Source organism: Cyanistes caeruleus, chromosome 20 (assembly GCF_971803275.1).
Source record: "Cyanistes caeruleus chromosome 20, bCyaCae1.hap1.1, whole genome shotgun sequence".
In the NCBI taxonomy this organism is placed as follows: Eukaryota; Metazoa; Chordata; class Aves; order Passeriformes; family Paridae; genus Cyanistes; species Cyanistes caeruleus.
The window spans coordinates 8,792,925-8,808,251 of NC_141720.1; the positions used below are offsets into that span (position 1 = coordinate 8,792,925).

General features: G+C 59.1%; 1 protein-coding gene and 1 long non-coding RNA gene across 5 annotated transcripts in view; one reads left to right on the forward strand and one right to left on the reverse strand.

Moving 5' to 3' along the window:
- Nucleotides 1-13,684, reverse strand: part of LHX6 (LIM homeobox 6) — a 17,431-nt gene extending 3,747 nt beyond the window's left edge. Inside the window, exons 1-9 of one of the 4 annotated variants that reach the window (XM_086858362.1) lie at nucleotides 13,609-13,684; nucleotides 12,949-13,089; nucleotides 12,469-12,651; nucleotides 12,271-12,392; nucleotides 6,520-6,740; nucleotides 4,158-4,258; nucleotides 3,977-4,072; nucleotides 2,201-2,375; nucleotides 1,603-1,706 (exon numbers count right to left, since the gene is read on the reverse strand). In XM_086858362.1, the coding sequence (XP_086714488.1) occupies nucleotides 1,603-1,706; nucleotides 2,201-2,375; nucleotides 3,977-4,072; nucleotides 4,158-4,258; nucleotides 6,520-6,740; nucleotides 12,271-12,392; nucleotides 12,469-12,651; nucleotides 12,949-13,089; nucleotides 13,609-13,683 (1,218 nt within the window). In that variant the 5' untranslated portion in view covers nucleotide 13,684. The remainder of the gene's footprint in view (nucleotides 1-1,602; nucleotides 1,707-2,200; nucleotides 2,376-3,976; nucleotides 4,073-4,157; nucleotides 4,259-6,519; nucleotides 6,741-12,270; nucleotides 12,393-12,468; nucleotides 12,652-12,948; nucleotides 13,090-13,608) is intronic. The other 3 variants (XM_086858363.1, XM_086858364.1, XM_086858365.1) reach the window with 3 other exon arrangements.
- On the forward strand, nucleotides 18-8,226 carry LOC147649735 (uncharacterized). The gene is made up of 2 exons (XR_015278231.1): nucleotides 18-6,760; nucleotides 6,796-8,226. It is a non-coding gene; the product is annotated as an uncharacterized LOC147649735 (long non-coding RNA).
- Nucleotides 13,685-15,327: the final 1,643 nt, after the last annotated feature.

The following is a 15,327-nucleotide window of genomic DNA, read 5'->3' on the forward strand; positions in this document are numbered from 1 at the left end:
CAGGGAGCAGCGGAGCACACGCACAGGCTCTGCTGTGGCAGCCCTTCCTCGCAGGAAAACCCTCTCTGGAAGCATTCTCTGCCCAGGAGCTGCCAGCCCTGCCCAGGGAAGGAGCTGCCACTGAGGAGTCCAAGTGGGACAGGTCCATGGCAGAGGTGCACCAAACAAAACTGGGCAGCACCCCAAACCCAGCAGTTCATCCATCTGTCCCGTGATACAGCAGCTACCAAGAAAGACATGACCTGACAAACCTGACTGTGCACCTCACTCACTGATGAGCACAGGCTCCCCTCAAACACTGCACCTCCTGCTCTGAGGGTCCAGCCCCTCCCCTGCCTTCGGGCAGGACAAGCAGCTGCTGAGGTGGTCACGGCTCAGTTCTCACCAGCTGCTGCACTGGGAACCCCGAGAGGAGGGTGAGGGGTGCCCCACTGGCAGAGGGAAACACCCACTCAGCGTTTAATTGTGTTTTGCCAGGATCTCAGCTACCTCTGCTTTTAAATTTTTTTGGATGTGGGGGAAAAAAAAAAGCTTCAGTTTTCAGGAATTCAACACGCAAGTGGTTGTTTAGAAAAGGAGCTGGTTGGGGGGCAGCTCTGTGTCCTGAGAACCCTGTTCTGCAACAGCTGCAAGCCAGTAATTGCATTTAAATCAGGAGCTGCTTGCTGCAGTGAAGCTTCTCTACATCACCAGGACTGTGTAATATTTTCAGAAAAACTCTGCAGCTTGCTGGGCAGATATGACAAAATGGTAGAATTTATACTGAAAAAGTATCTTTGCTGTGCCCCTGCTTCTGCCCATTGAAACAGAGCTCAATAAGCTGCTGCACTGGGAAGAGAGAGATCTGAAAAGAGAGGAGCTGAGAACTTCTAACAGTAAAGAGAAAAGCTAAAACCACTCAGAGTCGCCAAAGGCTCGGTGTTCCCTCAAAAGGAAGTCACTGAAATTAGGGTCCTAAATAAAATCCTCCAAACCTAGGCATGTTTGAGAAGTCTTGCCCCCAGTAAGCTGTGTGTTAGAACAGATACTGTAAGAGCTGAACAGAAAAATATCAACATGCAATATTGCCAGACATTGTGAAATAACATTCCTACTTCGGTTATTGTAACAGCCAGTTATTATTTTTAAGCAACACTGCAATCCACAAGATATTAATCCTTTTTGTTAACTCGTGGAAAACTGGGAAGTTAGCACATGCTGGAGGTCCCTCCTGCTCCATTATTACCAGCCAGTTTCTGTTCACACTGAGCACACGTGCAGGTGCCAGAGGAAAGGAGCAGGGCAGAGCTCAGGGCACTTGGGAAGGGGAAACCAGGGAGGATTCAGGCAGGAGGATGTGAGAGCCTTCAGGGGATGCAGGCACAGAGTCCCAGCACGTCACAACAGCGAGGGGTGTCCAGTGGAAAACACAGTGATGCCATTTTGACAACAGTGGGTACATCAACCCAAAACTAAGGGAAGACACATGGGAGGGTGGCAGCTGCCCGAGGTCATGGAGAGGCAGTGATGCTGACAAGAGACGGCGGTGGCAATGATGTTACACATAAATCTTGGCTACAGAGGAGGGTTGGCCCCAGAGCCTGGAACAGGGACTACATTTACCTTCTCACCCCTGTTAGATAGTGGTCCTTCCATGTCTGCTTTGAGGTGCACTGGTGGAGCAGTGTAGGGAAGTCTACAGTGCACTTGTCCACACTGTACCTGACCTGTGGATGAGAAGAGGCTTCAGCCTCGGTTCCTGCAAACACCACCCGCCCTCCATCCGGCACGGATGCTCTCCACCGGGACACGCAGGGAGCAGGAGGTGCCCAGAGCCCTCATGGGCTCAGGGAGGGGAGAAGCCTCACAAGAGCCACAGAGCCAGAACCTCTGTGCAGGCACGGCCAAAGCCCCTCATCCCTCCCAAATCGTTCACTGGCACTGGGAACTGTCAGAGAAAGCAGCTCTGCTGTCCAGAGCAGGAAGGACACCACAGACCCCACAGGACACACTCACACCTCTTTTCCATGACACAGAGAGCGCTACAAGCAGATAAAACCCAGGCACTGACTTGGGACGTCTTAATCCCAAGGGCAAATTTATCAAACACGAGGAGGTGCAGCAGCACGGGCACCATCCCCGCAGCCGCAGCACCAGGAGGGTTTTGCCATCTCCTCTCCGGGAGCTGCCCCAGCCCTGCCCGAGCCTCGCAGCCTCTTACTTTCGATGTATCCGTGCAGCGTCACCATGCGGGCCCGCTCCGGGCTGCTGAAGGGCGAGTAGTGGATGTCATCGGACAGCGAGGAGGGGATGCGGGACGGGGGCGCTCCCGACGGTGGCACCGTGTGCTGCGGGGTGTGTTTTTTATGGCGGGCTCTGCAGTTTTGAAACCAAACCTGAAACAAAGCAGCGAACGCTGTGACTGCTGAGACGCAATGGGTTAAAGTGGGCTCCTCCACCAGGGTCCTTGGATGGGTGTTTCTTCGAAGCGGTTGCAATAAAGGGAATGAAATAGAGAAATTTGCACCTCACCAGTTTCCACGGGTTTGTTTTACACTCAGCAGAGCAAGAGTGAAGCCGCAAAGCTTTGTCCCTGCAGAGCTTCCCTGCAAATGATGTGAGCTCCTTTCAAGGTCTTGTTTAAATGTTAATCTGCAATCCCAGCTCACCCAGCCTAAAAGCATAGCTGAGATGAGTTGGGACACAAGCACTGGCAAAGAGAGAGGCAAGATGAGACAAAAACGAGTAGAAGCTTAAACTAGGGTAAATTGTGACTTCAAGAATGATGAAAACAATATTGTTTTGATCACTTGTGGTTTATCATATTCAAGAACCCCATCAGCAGAACATTAAAGCTGAGAAAGGAGGGTATTGTGGTGGGAAACAACCACAGTCTGTGTGAGCAGCAGGTATGAGATCTCTGATCATATCTCACTGCTGCTAATTAGAGGGGTAGTTAGGGAATGACATCTTAGGGTTAAAACGTGTATGGAAGGGGTTTTTATGCTAAAGAGGTGATCTGTTTCTTACGCTTTACTTTTTGAAAGATAGCTGGGAGCAAAAACCTTCTCCAAGACTGAGTGAAGATCAGCTCACCAAGGCAGAGCACACTGGACCACGGAGAAGGAAACCATCATAAGCATTTGACAAATTATTTCCTGTTCAAAGCGCCTTTAAAAAACATCCACATAAAAAAATCACCTGGTGTGCAGCCTGCTTGATCTTTAGCTAAATGAAGAATCTCAGTAACAGAGACTCGAGCCAGATTTTCACACACAAAATTTAAATGTCATTGGCAAAACAATCTTGGATGAAAGCTCCAGATTTATTTTAATCACTCGTGTTTTTATTGTATGCAGAAAGTATGTGAGCAGAACGTTAAAGTGATGACTGTAAATGTCACTACGAGCCAAAGCTGGGCTGTCTGTGAGCTGGGAGTTGCAGAAGGGACATTTCTCAGTCCCTACGGCAGCACTCGCACTCCCCTCCCACATCAGGCATGGGGACTTCCCTGCCCCTGTGTCCCCTGGGGCTGCAAAACCCCTTTTTCTTTAGACTTCTCCATCCCAATGCTTCTGCCGCTGGTGAACTTCTCCTGCTCGTGGCAGGGACGGCTGCGGGGAAGCTCCCACACTCCCTGTCAGCGGCTGGGACCGAGCACAGCGCTCCAGGACCTCCTGCTAGCGGCAGCTTTCCCACCCAGTGATTTATTGCGAATGGCTGAGGCTGTTGGGGTTTTGATTCATTGCATCATAAGAGGGAAAAACAAATAGAAAACCCACGAGCGAGACAGAGAAAGAACGGTGCTGGCATCGCTGCGGGAGCGGAGGAGCCGACGCGCAGGGGAGGCAGCACGAAGCTGCTGATGCTGCAAGCCCGGGGCTGAGGAGCCACGGGCTGTGAGCCCTGTCTGGTGCCAGCCTCCAGGTGCCCCCTCCCTGCCCTGCTTGGGGCTGCTCCGCCCATGGTGGCCACCCCTGCCCGTCCCTGTCCTCACCTGAATGACTCTCCGGCTCAGCCCCGTCATGTCCGCCAGCTTCTGGAGCGTTTGTGCGTCGGGGTTGTTGTCCTGAGCAAACTGTGCCTGCATGACCTGTGCACAGAGGAGAGGAGAGAGGGGCTCGGCATCAGCCTGGGGAGTCACGGCCCCTCCAGCCCCGCTGGCCCTCCTGCCCTACCTGCAGCTGCTCGGCGGTGAAGGAGGTGCGGGCTCTCTTGGCTGGCTTCGGCTGGCTGTCCTGCTCCGAGGGCACAGCCCCCTCCAGCGTGATCCCATTGCCTGCAGGACAGAAACCCTGTGAGAGCCGCCTGCCCCAGCACGTGCAGCCACTGCTCATGTGGGGGACACCACACCTGGTGGCATCACAGCGTGGGACACCCAGAGCCTGCCTTCAGCCGAGAGACAACAGCCCTGGCATCACAGCCTGCAGTAATGCAGTGGGGTTAGCGCTTGCAAAAGCAGCACAGACACCCAGAGCATCCCCTGCTGCCGTGGGAGCAGGAAGAGTGGAGCCAGCACCGCCACTCAGGAGCTGCCCTGGGCCCCTCCACACACAGGGAAGGAGAAACAACCATTCCCCAAGAGTTTACTGTGGAATTAAGAAAAATGCAGCAAGTGGTGGATGCCACAGGGAATAAGGTGAGACAGCAGCAGGAGGAGGGTCAAGGTGCTGTGTGAGGGCAAGCACTGGTGTCCCTCTGGGCCTGACTCGCGGTCACCACTTGGCCACATTCTCCAGGGAGTGGCTTGGAAAGGACCCTGTCTCTGCCAGGCTCACCAACATCCATCACTCCTGTCCCTTGCTGCTCCCTGTGACCCCGTGGGCGCTGCCTCCATCAGTCCTTTCATTTGCTCAGAGCATTTCCGTGGGCTCTTTGCTCCTGTCCCCAGCCCTGAATTGTCCCAGCACCCCGACCCCGCTCTTCCTCCTGCATCCCAGAGCAGCAGCAGCAGCACCAGCACCGTGCCCATGGCCTTGGGGTGGCGATGCTCTGAGCAGCAGCCACGCTAAGGGGGGCACTCCAGGGGGGCACCGACCTCCCCCTTACCCAGCAGTCGGGGTGAGCCCAGCCGTGCTCACGCTGCTGTGCAGCCTCCAGAGAGGGGGTGGCCAGAGCCTCTGTCCTCCCCAGGACCCTGCTGCAGCCCGTGGCACGCCTGGCTGCTCCTGGCACTGCTGAGGGATGGCTGAGGGAGGGCAGCTGAGCAGGGCTGGCGCTCGCCTCGCTCCCAGGATGCGCCTGCACGGCCCGGCCATCGCTCCACAAGCTGGACCAGGCTGTGATTGTCTTGGCTTGAGTTGAAGGACTTTCTCATATAGTTTGACTTGTTCTTTTCGGATGATGAATGGGACTCTGACTTCAGCAACATCTGTTTATTTTTCTTGTATGTAAAACCTCATGTGCAGAAGAAATTGCTGGGTAATTACTGGAGGGGGGAGCGTGGCCCTCCAACTCCACAGCAACAGCAGCTCTCCAAAGTGATCCCACCCCCTTCTCAAAACCCCTTGGACACAGGTAGTGTCACCTGACACTCACCAGGTGCCCCAGCAGTGCCCAACACTGGTGCTCAGCCCACACCAGCAGGTTGTTCTGAGCAGCAGCAGCAGCAGCAAACCCCCCACCCCAGCCCCCATCTGGGGCAACAGCTCTGCAGGACTCCCCGCTGCCAGACCCTGCTGTCCTCACACCCTTCTGCTCCCCCAGGACATGTGGCTTCTCCCCCTCCATCCTTGCTCCCCATCACCTCCCTCAGGCCCCCACAGCAGCTGACCATATGGACCAACACGCCGCGAGCCACGTCCCGAGCCGGGACCCTCCCGCCCAACTGGGCACTCTGCTTTCGTCCTCTTACTCAAACACAGTAAACAGAAACACATTATTTTCCTGTCAGGTTGTTAATGGTTTCCACATGCTGCATGGGTCAGGACATGGCGTGTCACTCCCTGTGCCCACCATGTGCTGAAGTACTTTCCATCACAGGACAGGCCCTGGCACTGCCCGGCCTCCCTGCACACCACTCTGGACTAACCCCACTAATTTGTTCCTCTGAGCATCTCTCTGGGCACTGCCATGCAGGAGGATGGGAAGGGACAGGAGCCTCAGGGCTGCGTGACCTCGCTGTCACGGCGGAGGCTGGCTGGCCATGGCGCTGTCCAGCTGGGAGCGGCACGACCCCAGATGGGCAGGGCAGCTGGAAAATGATGGCAAGGTTTTGTCCAATCGCCAGTCCCACCTTCTACATTTATGACTCACAGCCTCAAGATCCCAGCGGCTTCCTCACGCTCCGCACTCCAGGCCGTGCAGGACCAGGCATCGCCCACGGCACACAGGCCTGCCTCGAGCCGCAGGTGCTGCCAGCACATCGGCCACCCCACGAGCACCCTGCCAGCCCAGGGCCTTGTGCTCAATCCCCCCCCAGGGCCACCCATCACCCCGTTTTGGCAACGATAGAACCGACCCCAACACCCTGTGCTAAGGCTCAGCGCAGGGGACAGTGACACCCGCACGGGCGAGGCCATGACTGCTGGCGCTCCATACCGTTCTCTGCCGCTCGCTTGAGGTTCTCTATCATGGTGTCGTAGTGGATCCGGCACAGCACCTTCTCCTCCACCAGGCCAAACTCCTCGCCGGTGGAGAGCTGCCGCTTGCAGGAGAAGCAGGCGAAGCAGGCGAGGTGGTAGGCGTTGCCCCGTGCCCGCCGCACCCAGTCGCTGGCGTAGATCTGCCTGCCACAGCGGGCACACTTCGTACCGAACCGGCTGCGGAGGAGAAGAGGCAGGTGAGGGCAGGCAGGGAAGGGTGAGGGCAGGAAAGGTGAGGGCAGGCAGGGAAGGGTGAGGGCAGGAAAGGTGAGGGCAGGCAGGGGAAGGCAGGCAGGGGAAAGGCAGCACGATGCCAGGATGCAGGCGCTGCTGCTGACCCCGTGGCTCACCCCGAGCGCCCCAGCTCCCACAAAACCATGCATGGAGAGATGCGATGGAGCCGCCCCAGCGGCGCCTTTGCCGCGGCAGTGGCAGCGGTGTGGGCAGCAGTGGGGTGTAACTCACTGCAGCCCTGCAGAGCCAGACACGGCCGAGGGGCTGAGGTGACGCAGCGCCGTGAATCAGCTTCCGAGCCCGTGGGTTTTTTATTTTGATAACAGCCAGAGTGACACTCAGATGGAAACTGTGTCAGAGCTGGTTCTCTCCCGCTGCCATAAATCAAACCATGTGTGCTCTCCTCACACGTACAGGCACACACATCTGCTTTTTCCCCTGTGGAGGAGGTCTCCTCGCTGTGAGAGGATGATGACTGCGCTGGAGTGAGCTGTGCTGGAAGGTAGCTCAGCACAGTGAAGAGGCAACAAGACAGTCGGGATCCCCTCCCCAGGTGTTTGTGTGAAAACCTCCATTCCTGTCAGGATGCTGATGGTCAAGGGCAGATGATTCACAAGGGAGCAGCAGGTGTGGCCCCCTGAACACCCAGGTCAGTGTCTGACATGAGGTGCCAGCCTTGGCCTTGGTTTGGTACCTGCATTTCAGCATTACTGCTGCTTAAAATAATAAACGCAATGAGCAGCAGCGAGAGCATCAGGAGAGAAGGGAGCATCTCCTCTGCCACACCAGAGGTGGTACTGGCTCCAACACAATCACTGCACTTCCCCACACAGCCCCAGCACTGCCACTGCCACCTCAAGCTCCCGAAGGCTCCTGCCGGCCCCTCACCACAGTGGGAAGCGGAGCCACTGGCAGCGCTGCCTGAGCAGCTCCAGCATCTCTCAGAGTGGGCACAAAAGAGCGACAAGAAACAGCCACAGCAAGCGACAGGAGAGACCCTGCACCACAAACCCTTCGGTTTGAGCAGCCCTGGGCTCTGTGGACGGGCAGAGACAGAGCCCAGGCCAGGCCACCAGTGCTGCCCGTGCCCGACCCCACACCGAGGAGCTGCTGCCCACCGTGGGCCCAGCAAGATGTGGAAATACTGTCCTGTGCTGGGATTACTAATAGCGAAACTATTTGGGAGGAAAAGAAGGGTCTAAATTTTTCAGCCTGACCATTGCTGACCAAAAAAGAAGAAAAAAAAGAGGACATTTCTGTGCTGAAATTATACAGAGACTTAGCTAAGAGACTTCACTAATTTACTTCAGATGGGAACATTGTAAACTGACTTTGTGCCAGCTCGTTTATATAAACGCACAAACAAAAGAACTGTATTAATTTTTTATTTAGAAATAAAGATCATTCCTGTAAATTGAATTACTTTGAACAATGTGCTATGTAAACAGTCGTACTTGCTGAGCAGTATCAAGCGAGGGGCAGGCGTACGGAGCTAATGGCACGTGGTGATCACCGCTCCCAGCTCGAACCCCAGCCCAGGCAGGGGGAGCACAGCACCGGCATGGGGAAACTGAGGCACAAGCGCCACACAGAAAAGGCCACACATCCTCATCACACATCAGCTGGGATGTGGGGGAGGCACCCAGCTATCTCCTGAGGACCAGGCGGGACCCCCAGGTTGGCAGCAGTGCCCAGGGAGCCGGACAGGGTTTGCTGAAAGGCACGGGAGCTTGTGAGGCCGTGGCAGCAGCACAGGCAGAGGCTGCTGCTGCTGTCCCTGCAGAGCCATGGCATGAGCAGAACCCGGACAGAGGCTGAGGCAGCAACGCAGGCACAGGGCTGCACAGCCTGCGGCACCAGCAGCCACTGACGCTGCGCCTGCGGCTCTCGGCCAACTCCCGTCTGCGGCACTGCTGCAGCGAGCAGAGACAGAGCCAGGGCCAGGCACCAGCACCCACTGTCACCCAACAGAGACTCACTGCAGGGACAGCCACCGTGGCACCACCACTGTCAGGGACACAGGAACGGGGAGAGAAATGCCTGCAAGAAATCTGCCCCGACCCATCACAGCTCAAACACAACACGGGACTCGCAGGGCAGGGAGAGCCCAGAGCCCCGTCTGCTCGGGGCAGTAGAGCACCAGGAGAGGGGCTCCACAGAGGGGTTGTCACCTGCCTGGCAGGGACAGGGATGGGAATAGGGACAGGGCCACACTGTAGCAAGAGACACAGAGCCAGAGGATTTGTCCAAGCCCAGAACTGTGGCACCAGCTGGAGCATCACCAAACGCTACCAGAGCCATGGGCTCCTGCCCTGCATACATGGTTTGTGGTCAGATGAGCAGATGCTCTCCCCAAAGGTTAACTCTGGGAGATGGAAACTGACAACAACATTACCAGCAAAGACTCATCTCATAGAGACTCATCCCAGGGAGACTCATCCCAGGAAGACTCATCCCACCTCCCCCAGGGGCGGCCGCATCATCTGGGGTGCGGGAAGAGCAGAGGCGGGAGGATGCCCTGGTGCATCCTGTCTCTCCCACGTCGCTTGTACCCGGGTGCTGCAGCTCCCTCAGCCCTCCTGTCTATCCCTGCCTGTGGGGACAGCACAAGGGGCACCCAGTCTCAGGGCCATGCACAGCTCCAAACATTCCTGTCCCCTCCTGGGTCCTGTAGGAACTTCTAACACAGCTCTCAGAGTCAGCTGCAGCTCACATCTCCCCAGCCTCACCGCAGAGCAGCAGCGGTGCCTCAGCGAGGACCTTCACTCTGCACTGTGCCTGAGCAGGAGCATCATCCCAGAGGGACATAATGGCGAGGGGTGAAGGCCACCTGAGCCACAGCCAGGCCAGTGACCCCAAGGTCACCTGCCTGCAGACTGCCCACCGAGGGCACAGCAGGAATCACACCGGGATCATGCTGGACCTCCGGGTGGCCGGAGCCGTGGGAGCTTGGCTGTGAGCAGCCCTTGCATGGCCCGGGAACACAGTGTTCTGCTCAATGAGCTCCAATTTTAATTTGGTTCTCCTTGAAGCGCTGGAGCCTTAGATGCCAAATGTAATTATTTGACAAGACACAGGAAACAGCAGCATTTGCTTAAAAATACGCACAAGGCCATGGAGTCACGGCAGAGCCAGCACCTACGCAGCTCCTCATGGGGACAGAGCAGGGACACCTGGACACATCAGGCCTGACCACAGTCCCTGTGGGCAGTGGGGCTGTGACATGACAGCCCTGAGCCTGACAGCCTTCATCCTCAGCATCCCCCAACATCCCCAGTGTGAGGGGAATCAGCACTGCAGCAACAGAGCATCCATGTAACCCGTGCAGAGCATCTCACTGCCCCTTCAGTCTGCCTTGGCTCCAAGGACCACATGCATTAGGATGATGTTTCTGCTTTGCTTTTAAAAAAACCCCACACATTTAATCTGCCTCAAATAATAAATAAATTCTTCCAAATCCATCGGGTTTGGATCCCGAGGATCGTGTTTACCCCGTGCCACGCACCGGGTACCGCTGGCTGGAGTCAACAAGATGCCAGCCAGGATGCTCCCAGGGCTGGGTGGGTGCAGGAGGGGGCCGAGAGAGTGAACGACGAGGGGAGTTCGCCAGGAGCAGCGGGAGGGATCCCAGCCGTGCTGAGAGGCTCCCGCCGCACACCGGCACCGACGGCGGTGGCTCAGCCCGGCGGGTTCTGCCGCGGGAGGCGGCGGGAGCGACCCCCGCCCGTCCCCCCCGAGCAGCGCACCGGGGCCGGCCCGGGGTTCGGCCGGGGGCCGCGGCGATCCCCGCGGGGCCGGGGGGAGCGAGGCAGCTCCGCACCCGCCGGGCTCCGAGCGCCGCCGCTGCCGCCGCTCAGAGATTCACCAAAATCAAATTAAAAAAATCTCTCCAAAAATCTCTCCCCACCTTTCTTTGCAAAAGACAAGTGCGGAGCGCGGGCTGGGAGGCCCCGCTGTCCCCGAACGGGTGCCGCAGGAACCGGGAGCGTCCTGCGGCGGCTTCCGCGATTTTCGTTTTATTTCCCTTGGCCCCGCCGGTACCGGCGGGCAGAGCCCGGCTGCTCCCAACGGGGTCGGGGCTTCTCGGACGGGGAGTCGCGAAACAGATTTTTTTAAACACTGTTATTTGCTATATTTGCTCGAAGGTCATTTCGAGATCCCGGCGCTACTTTAAAATCGCTTTTGGAAAGATCCGCTCTTAAAAACAAACCAAAAATAAACCAAAGATCAACGGCACCAGAACGGTGATAATTGAATGAAAACGCTAAAATCGCCCCAAAATAGCACCGCGGCCCCAGGACCCCCTTGTGCCGTTCTGTGTTGAGTGGGGAAAATTTCGCTGAAATCACCGAAAATTGCAGTTTTAAAATAATAACAACAATAACAATTATAATAATAATAATAGTAATAACAACAACAAAAACCACCACGGGGCAGGACGCAGCCTCGGGACTGAGCCGGTTCTCCGAGCCCCGCACCCGCCTCCGGGAGCCCCGCACTCCCAGCGGCACCGCACCGAACCCGGCGGGGCTGGGGCTGAGCTGCGGAAAATCGGGTAATCGGAAACCCGTTAATAAAAAACACCGGAGGAATCTCTGAGGTGCCCCCCGAGCTCCCCTGCCCGCTGTCGTCGGGGCAGCCCCGAGCTCTGCCGCGGCCGGAGGATGCTCTGAGCCCCCCGCGCCTCGCCAGGGTCATTCCCATTTCCTGCCCGCCATTCCCTTTCCTCCCGGGTCAAACAGCATTCCCTCATCCTGGTAGGATGGAGAAAGTCAGAGCGGGGCTTCCAATGTTTAGTTAAAGCCCGGCAAGGAGCTCAAAATACTCAGTCCCCTCGGGAGAGTCAAATTGGGGGGAAATTCGTGGTTCAAGGTTTAGAATAGAAAGACTGTCGAAGCCAGAACATCCTCCCCGCGGGACAGGCTGCCCCGGGTGTGCGGGTCGGGACCGAGCCCCGGGTCCGGACCGAGCCCCGGGTCCGCAGCCGCTGCCCGTCCTTCGTTTCCGTTCCGTAACGCGCTCCCGCCGCGGGCGCTCCGGTCATCGCGGGCCCACAGCGCTGACAGGGGTTCCCCGAAAGCCGCTGGGCACCGCAGGCTGCCAGCACCTATTTACCCTTCGGCAGGAGCCGGGACGAGGCCGTTTGAGCCCCGTTTCCCCGCCGCGGGACCATCCCCGCCACGCCGCACCCCCGGACCGGGCGCTGTCGCCGCCGAGCCGGGAGGAGCAGGAGCTCGGGACGGCCCGCACAGCCCGGCCAGAGGGCAGCAATCCCTCTGGGCGGTTGTGCAGCTGCACCCAAAATTCCCTTCTTTCCTTTCTCCCCGTTTCCCGAGGGTCGTCTCCCACCCGGCTGCTCCAGGGAGCCCGGCGAGTTTTCCAAACCTTCCCCACGGCAGCGCCGGAGCGGCCCCGACCCCGCGGCGGCCGGCGAGGGCTGAGCCCCTCGGAGCGGCCTCGGCCCGGTCCCTACCTGAAGTAGTCCATCTTGCAGAAGATCTCCTTGTTCTTGATGTAGCAGCTGTGCTGCTGGCGCAGCGAGGTGCGGCACACGGAGCACTCCAGGCACCGGACGTGCCAGATGAGGTTGTTCACCTGCGGCAGAGAAGGGGCTGAGACCCGGGGCCACCCGCCGCCCCCCGCCGCCCCCGCCGCCCTCCGCCCCGCTCACCTTCAGCAGGTACCGGTCGAGGATCTCCAGCCCGCAGCTGGAGCAGACGTTCTTGCCGGCCGACGGCGTGGAGGAGGAGGAGGATGGCGGGGAGCAGACGGACGGCGTGGAAGGGGTGCTGGGCGCTGAGCGGGCGTCCTCCTTCTCCAGGGCTCCAGGCAGAGGCTCCCCGTCGGGCTGCGACTGCGGGCAGAGCCGCCGCGGGGCCGTCAGCCGGGCCCCCGCCGTTCCCCGCAGCACCGAAGCGCAGAGTCCCGCCGGGTCCCCGCGGTCCTCGGCATCCCGGGCCCGGCGAGCACGCACAAACCCCCGACATCCCCGGCGGGACCCCGTAATCCCCGGTCCGACGCGTCCCCACAGCCCCCGGCCCAGCGGATCCCGGCGGGTCCCCACAGCTCCCGGCACCCCCGGCCCAGCGCGGCCCCGCATTCCCGGCCCGGCGGGTCCCGGCTGGAACCCGCAACCCCCGGCCCCGCTTACCATGGCTCGGGAGTGCGGGTCGAGACAGCGGGAGCTCCCCTTGGGCAGCGGCTCCGGCGGCATCACCTTGATGGAGAGAGCGGGAGAGGAAGGCTGCGGCTCCATGCGCCGGGCGAGCGCGGGGCACCCTATATAAACCGCCTCAAAACAATAAATAAGAACTTTCTAGTGGCCATTTAAATCCTTTGCAACAAAAGCTGCGTCTCTTTAATGAAGCAATTTGAATGTGGATTGAATTCTCCCCCTGCCTGCACTTAACCCGGGCCTCTTGAAGTAATCGCTCGGTTCCCATGCGAGCCAAGGCGCTGAAAAACCCCCCAAACTACCTGCAATTAGAAATTGCCGTAAATGCCCGAGATAAGAGGTACCAGAGTGTCAATTCCGGCTGTCAATCAGGGAATCCATCAGGCCACCCAAAGAATTGCAAATTTGATTTTTTTAATGGTAGTAATTAAAAATCGAAATTCTTCCCCCTCTCCCTCCGCCGAGCACAAAACGCCCCAGAAAACGCCGGGATGGAAAAATCCACCCCTCTGGCGCGGGAGGCAGCGAGCGGCCCCGGCCCCGGCCCGGCCCCAGCCCCGGTAGCGGCCGCCGCGGGGAGCCCGGCCCCGCTCCAGCCCCGCTCCCGGCCCCGACGGCAGCGGCGGCAGCGCTCACCTTGCCCGCCTGGGCGCCGGCCGGGGCGCGGCGGCCAGGGCCCCGGGGCTGCCCGCCCCCATGGCTCCGGTGCATGGGGCGGGCGCGCCCCGCTCCGCCCGCCGCCGCCGCGCTCCGTGCCCGCGGGCGGCGCGTCCCGCGGCCGCGGCAGGAAGGGCGGGGAGCCGGGCGGGGAACCGCGCCGGCCCCGCTCCCCCGCCGGGGGCGGCCGCGGGCCGGGCAGGAAGCGGCGCCCCCCCGCCGCGCCCCGGGGGCCGCCCGCCCCGCCGGGCCCCGCTACCTGCGGCGGCGGCACCGGCGGCGGCACCGCCCGCGGGAGCGGCGGGGAGGGGGCAGCCCGGTCCGACTCGTCCCGGTCCTCCCCCGCCGCTGCCCGCCCCGACGGGGCGCACGGTCCGGGCCGGCCCAGCAGCCCCCCTCCGATCGCGGCAGCGGGGATCGCGCCCACCGCCGCGGCGTCTGGCCGCCCGCCGCTGCCCGGGCTTCATTAGTAACCTGATAATTCCCCAGCAAAGCCCCGGCAGCGGTGCCACCGCCGGGTAATTGCAGGACGGTAACGTGAGCTGATGGCGGCCGGGGATGGATCCTCGCCGTTATTGATTGTGACAGCTAAATTGTTAACCGAGAGGGAAATCAGATGAAAGCCATTTTAGAATAAATACAAGGCATTAGGTTTAAACATCGAGGTTGCAGGAAAGCCCGAGAAACCCCCAGGAAACGGAGCCCAAGGCCTGCCAGCTTGTCCTCCCCTGTCCCCAGCTCCACAGAGGCCGAGTGCAGGGGGACACGGACAAGTGCAGAGGCGAGCTGCTGAGAAAGGACAATTTAAACCCTTCGTTCTCACTGGTGGGGTCTGAATTAGCTCTGGCTGCTCCAGAAGAAACACGTAGGAGTTTTCGTGGACGCAGCCATGAAAGCTGTCTGTCCCCCTACGCAGCACCGGTCGAGGCAGGGCCGTGTGGGGTTTATTTGTATCCCTGAGTGATGCTGGGCTTGGCAGCCACGGCTCAGCACCACGGGCCAGCACCGCACAGCCAAGCAGATGCTTGCACCGCTCTCACGATTACAGACCGGGCTCTCCAGACCCTGCAAAGGCAGAACAGGCTCAGGGTGACTCCAGCCCAGCTTCTGCCCTTCTCAGCCTTAGGAGTAAGTCTTGGCTCTGCAGGGTCTCCTGCTCTCACTGCCTGCTGAGAGCAGACAGATCTCACACGTGCCTCTTGCACCAGAACAGGGCCTGGCAGCGACTGGGGAACGCGAAGCACTGGAGCCAACAGGTATCAGCACTGAGCCCATCCTGTTCTTACCCCCATGTGCTCCCTCCACCAGTGCTGGAGTTTGTACAAGGCAGCAACAAGGTGGCAGCGTGTCAAGCAGCAGCTCGGCCAGAATCCCAGAATTTGGGGTTGGGAATGTCCTGTGCTCCCTGAGTGAAGAGTCCATGCCTGTCCCAAGTGAGGGACTGTCACCACAGGCAGAATGGTTCAAATACCATGGAAAAACCCACACTGTGGCCATGGTGAACTATGGGGAATAAAACAGAGTACAACAGAACTGATAAAGGAGCCAAGTATCTTAGGCCTGATTGAACAGAAACCATGGGAGATTGTTTCCAAAAATAGAACCCAATGTAAGTGCCAAACAAGTAAAACCTATATAAACACCTTGTATACTCAATGAAATTGGCTTCTGATCTTGCTTCGGATGTCCCCATCTCTC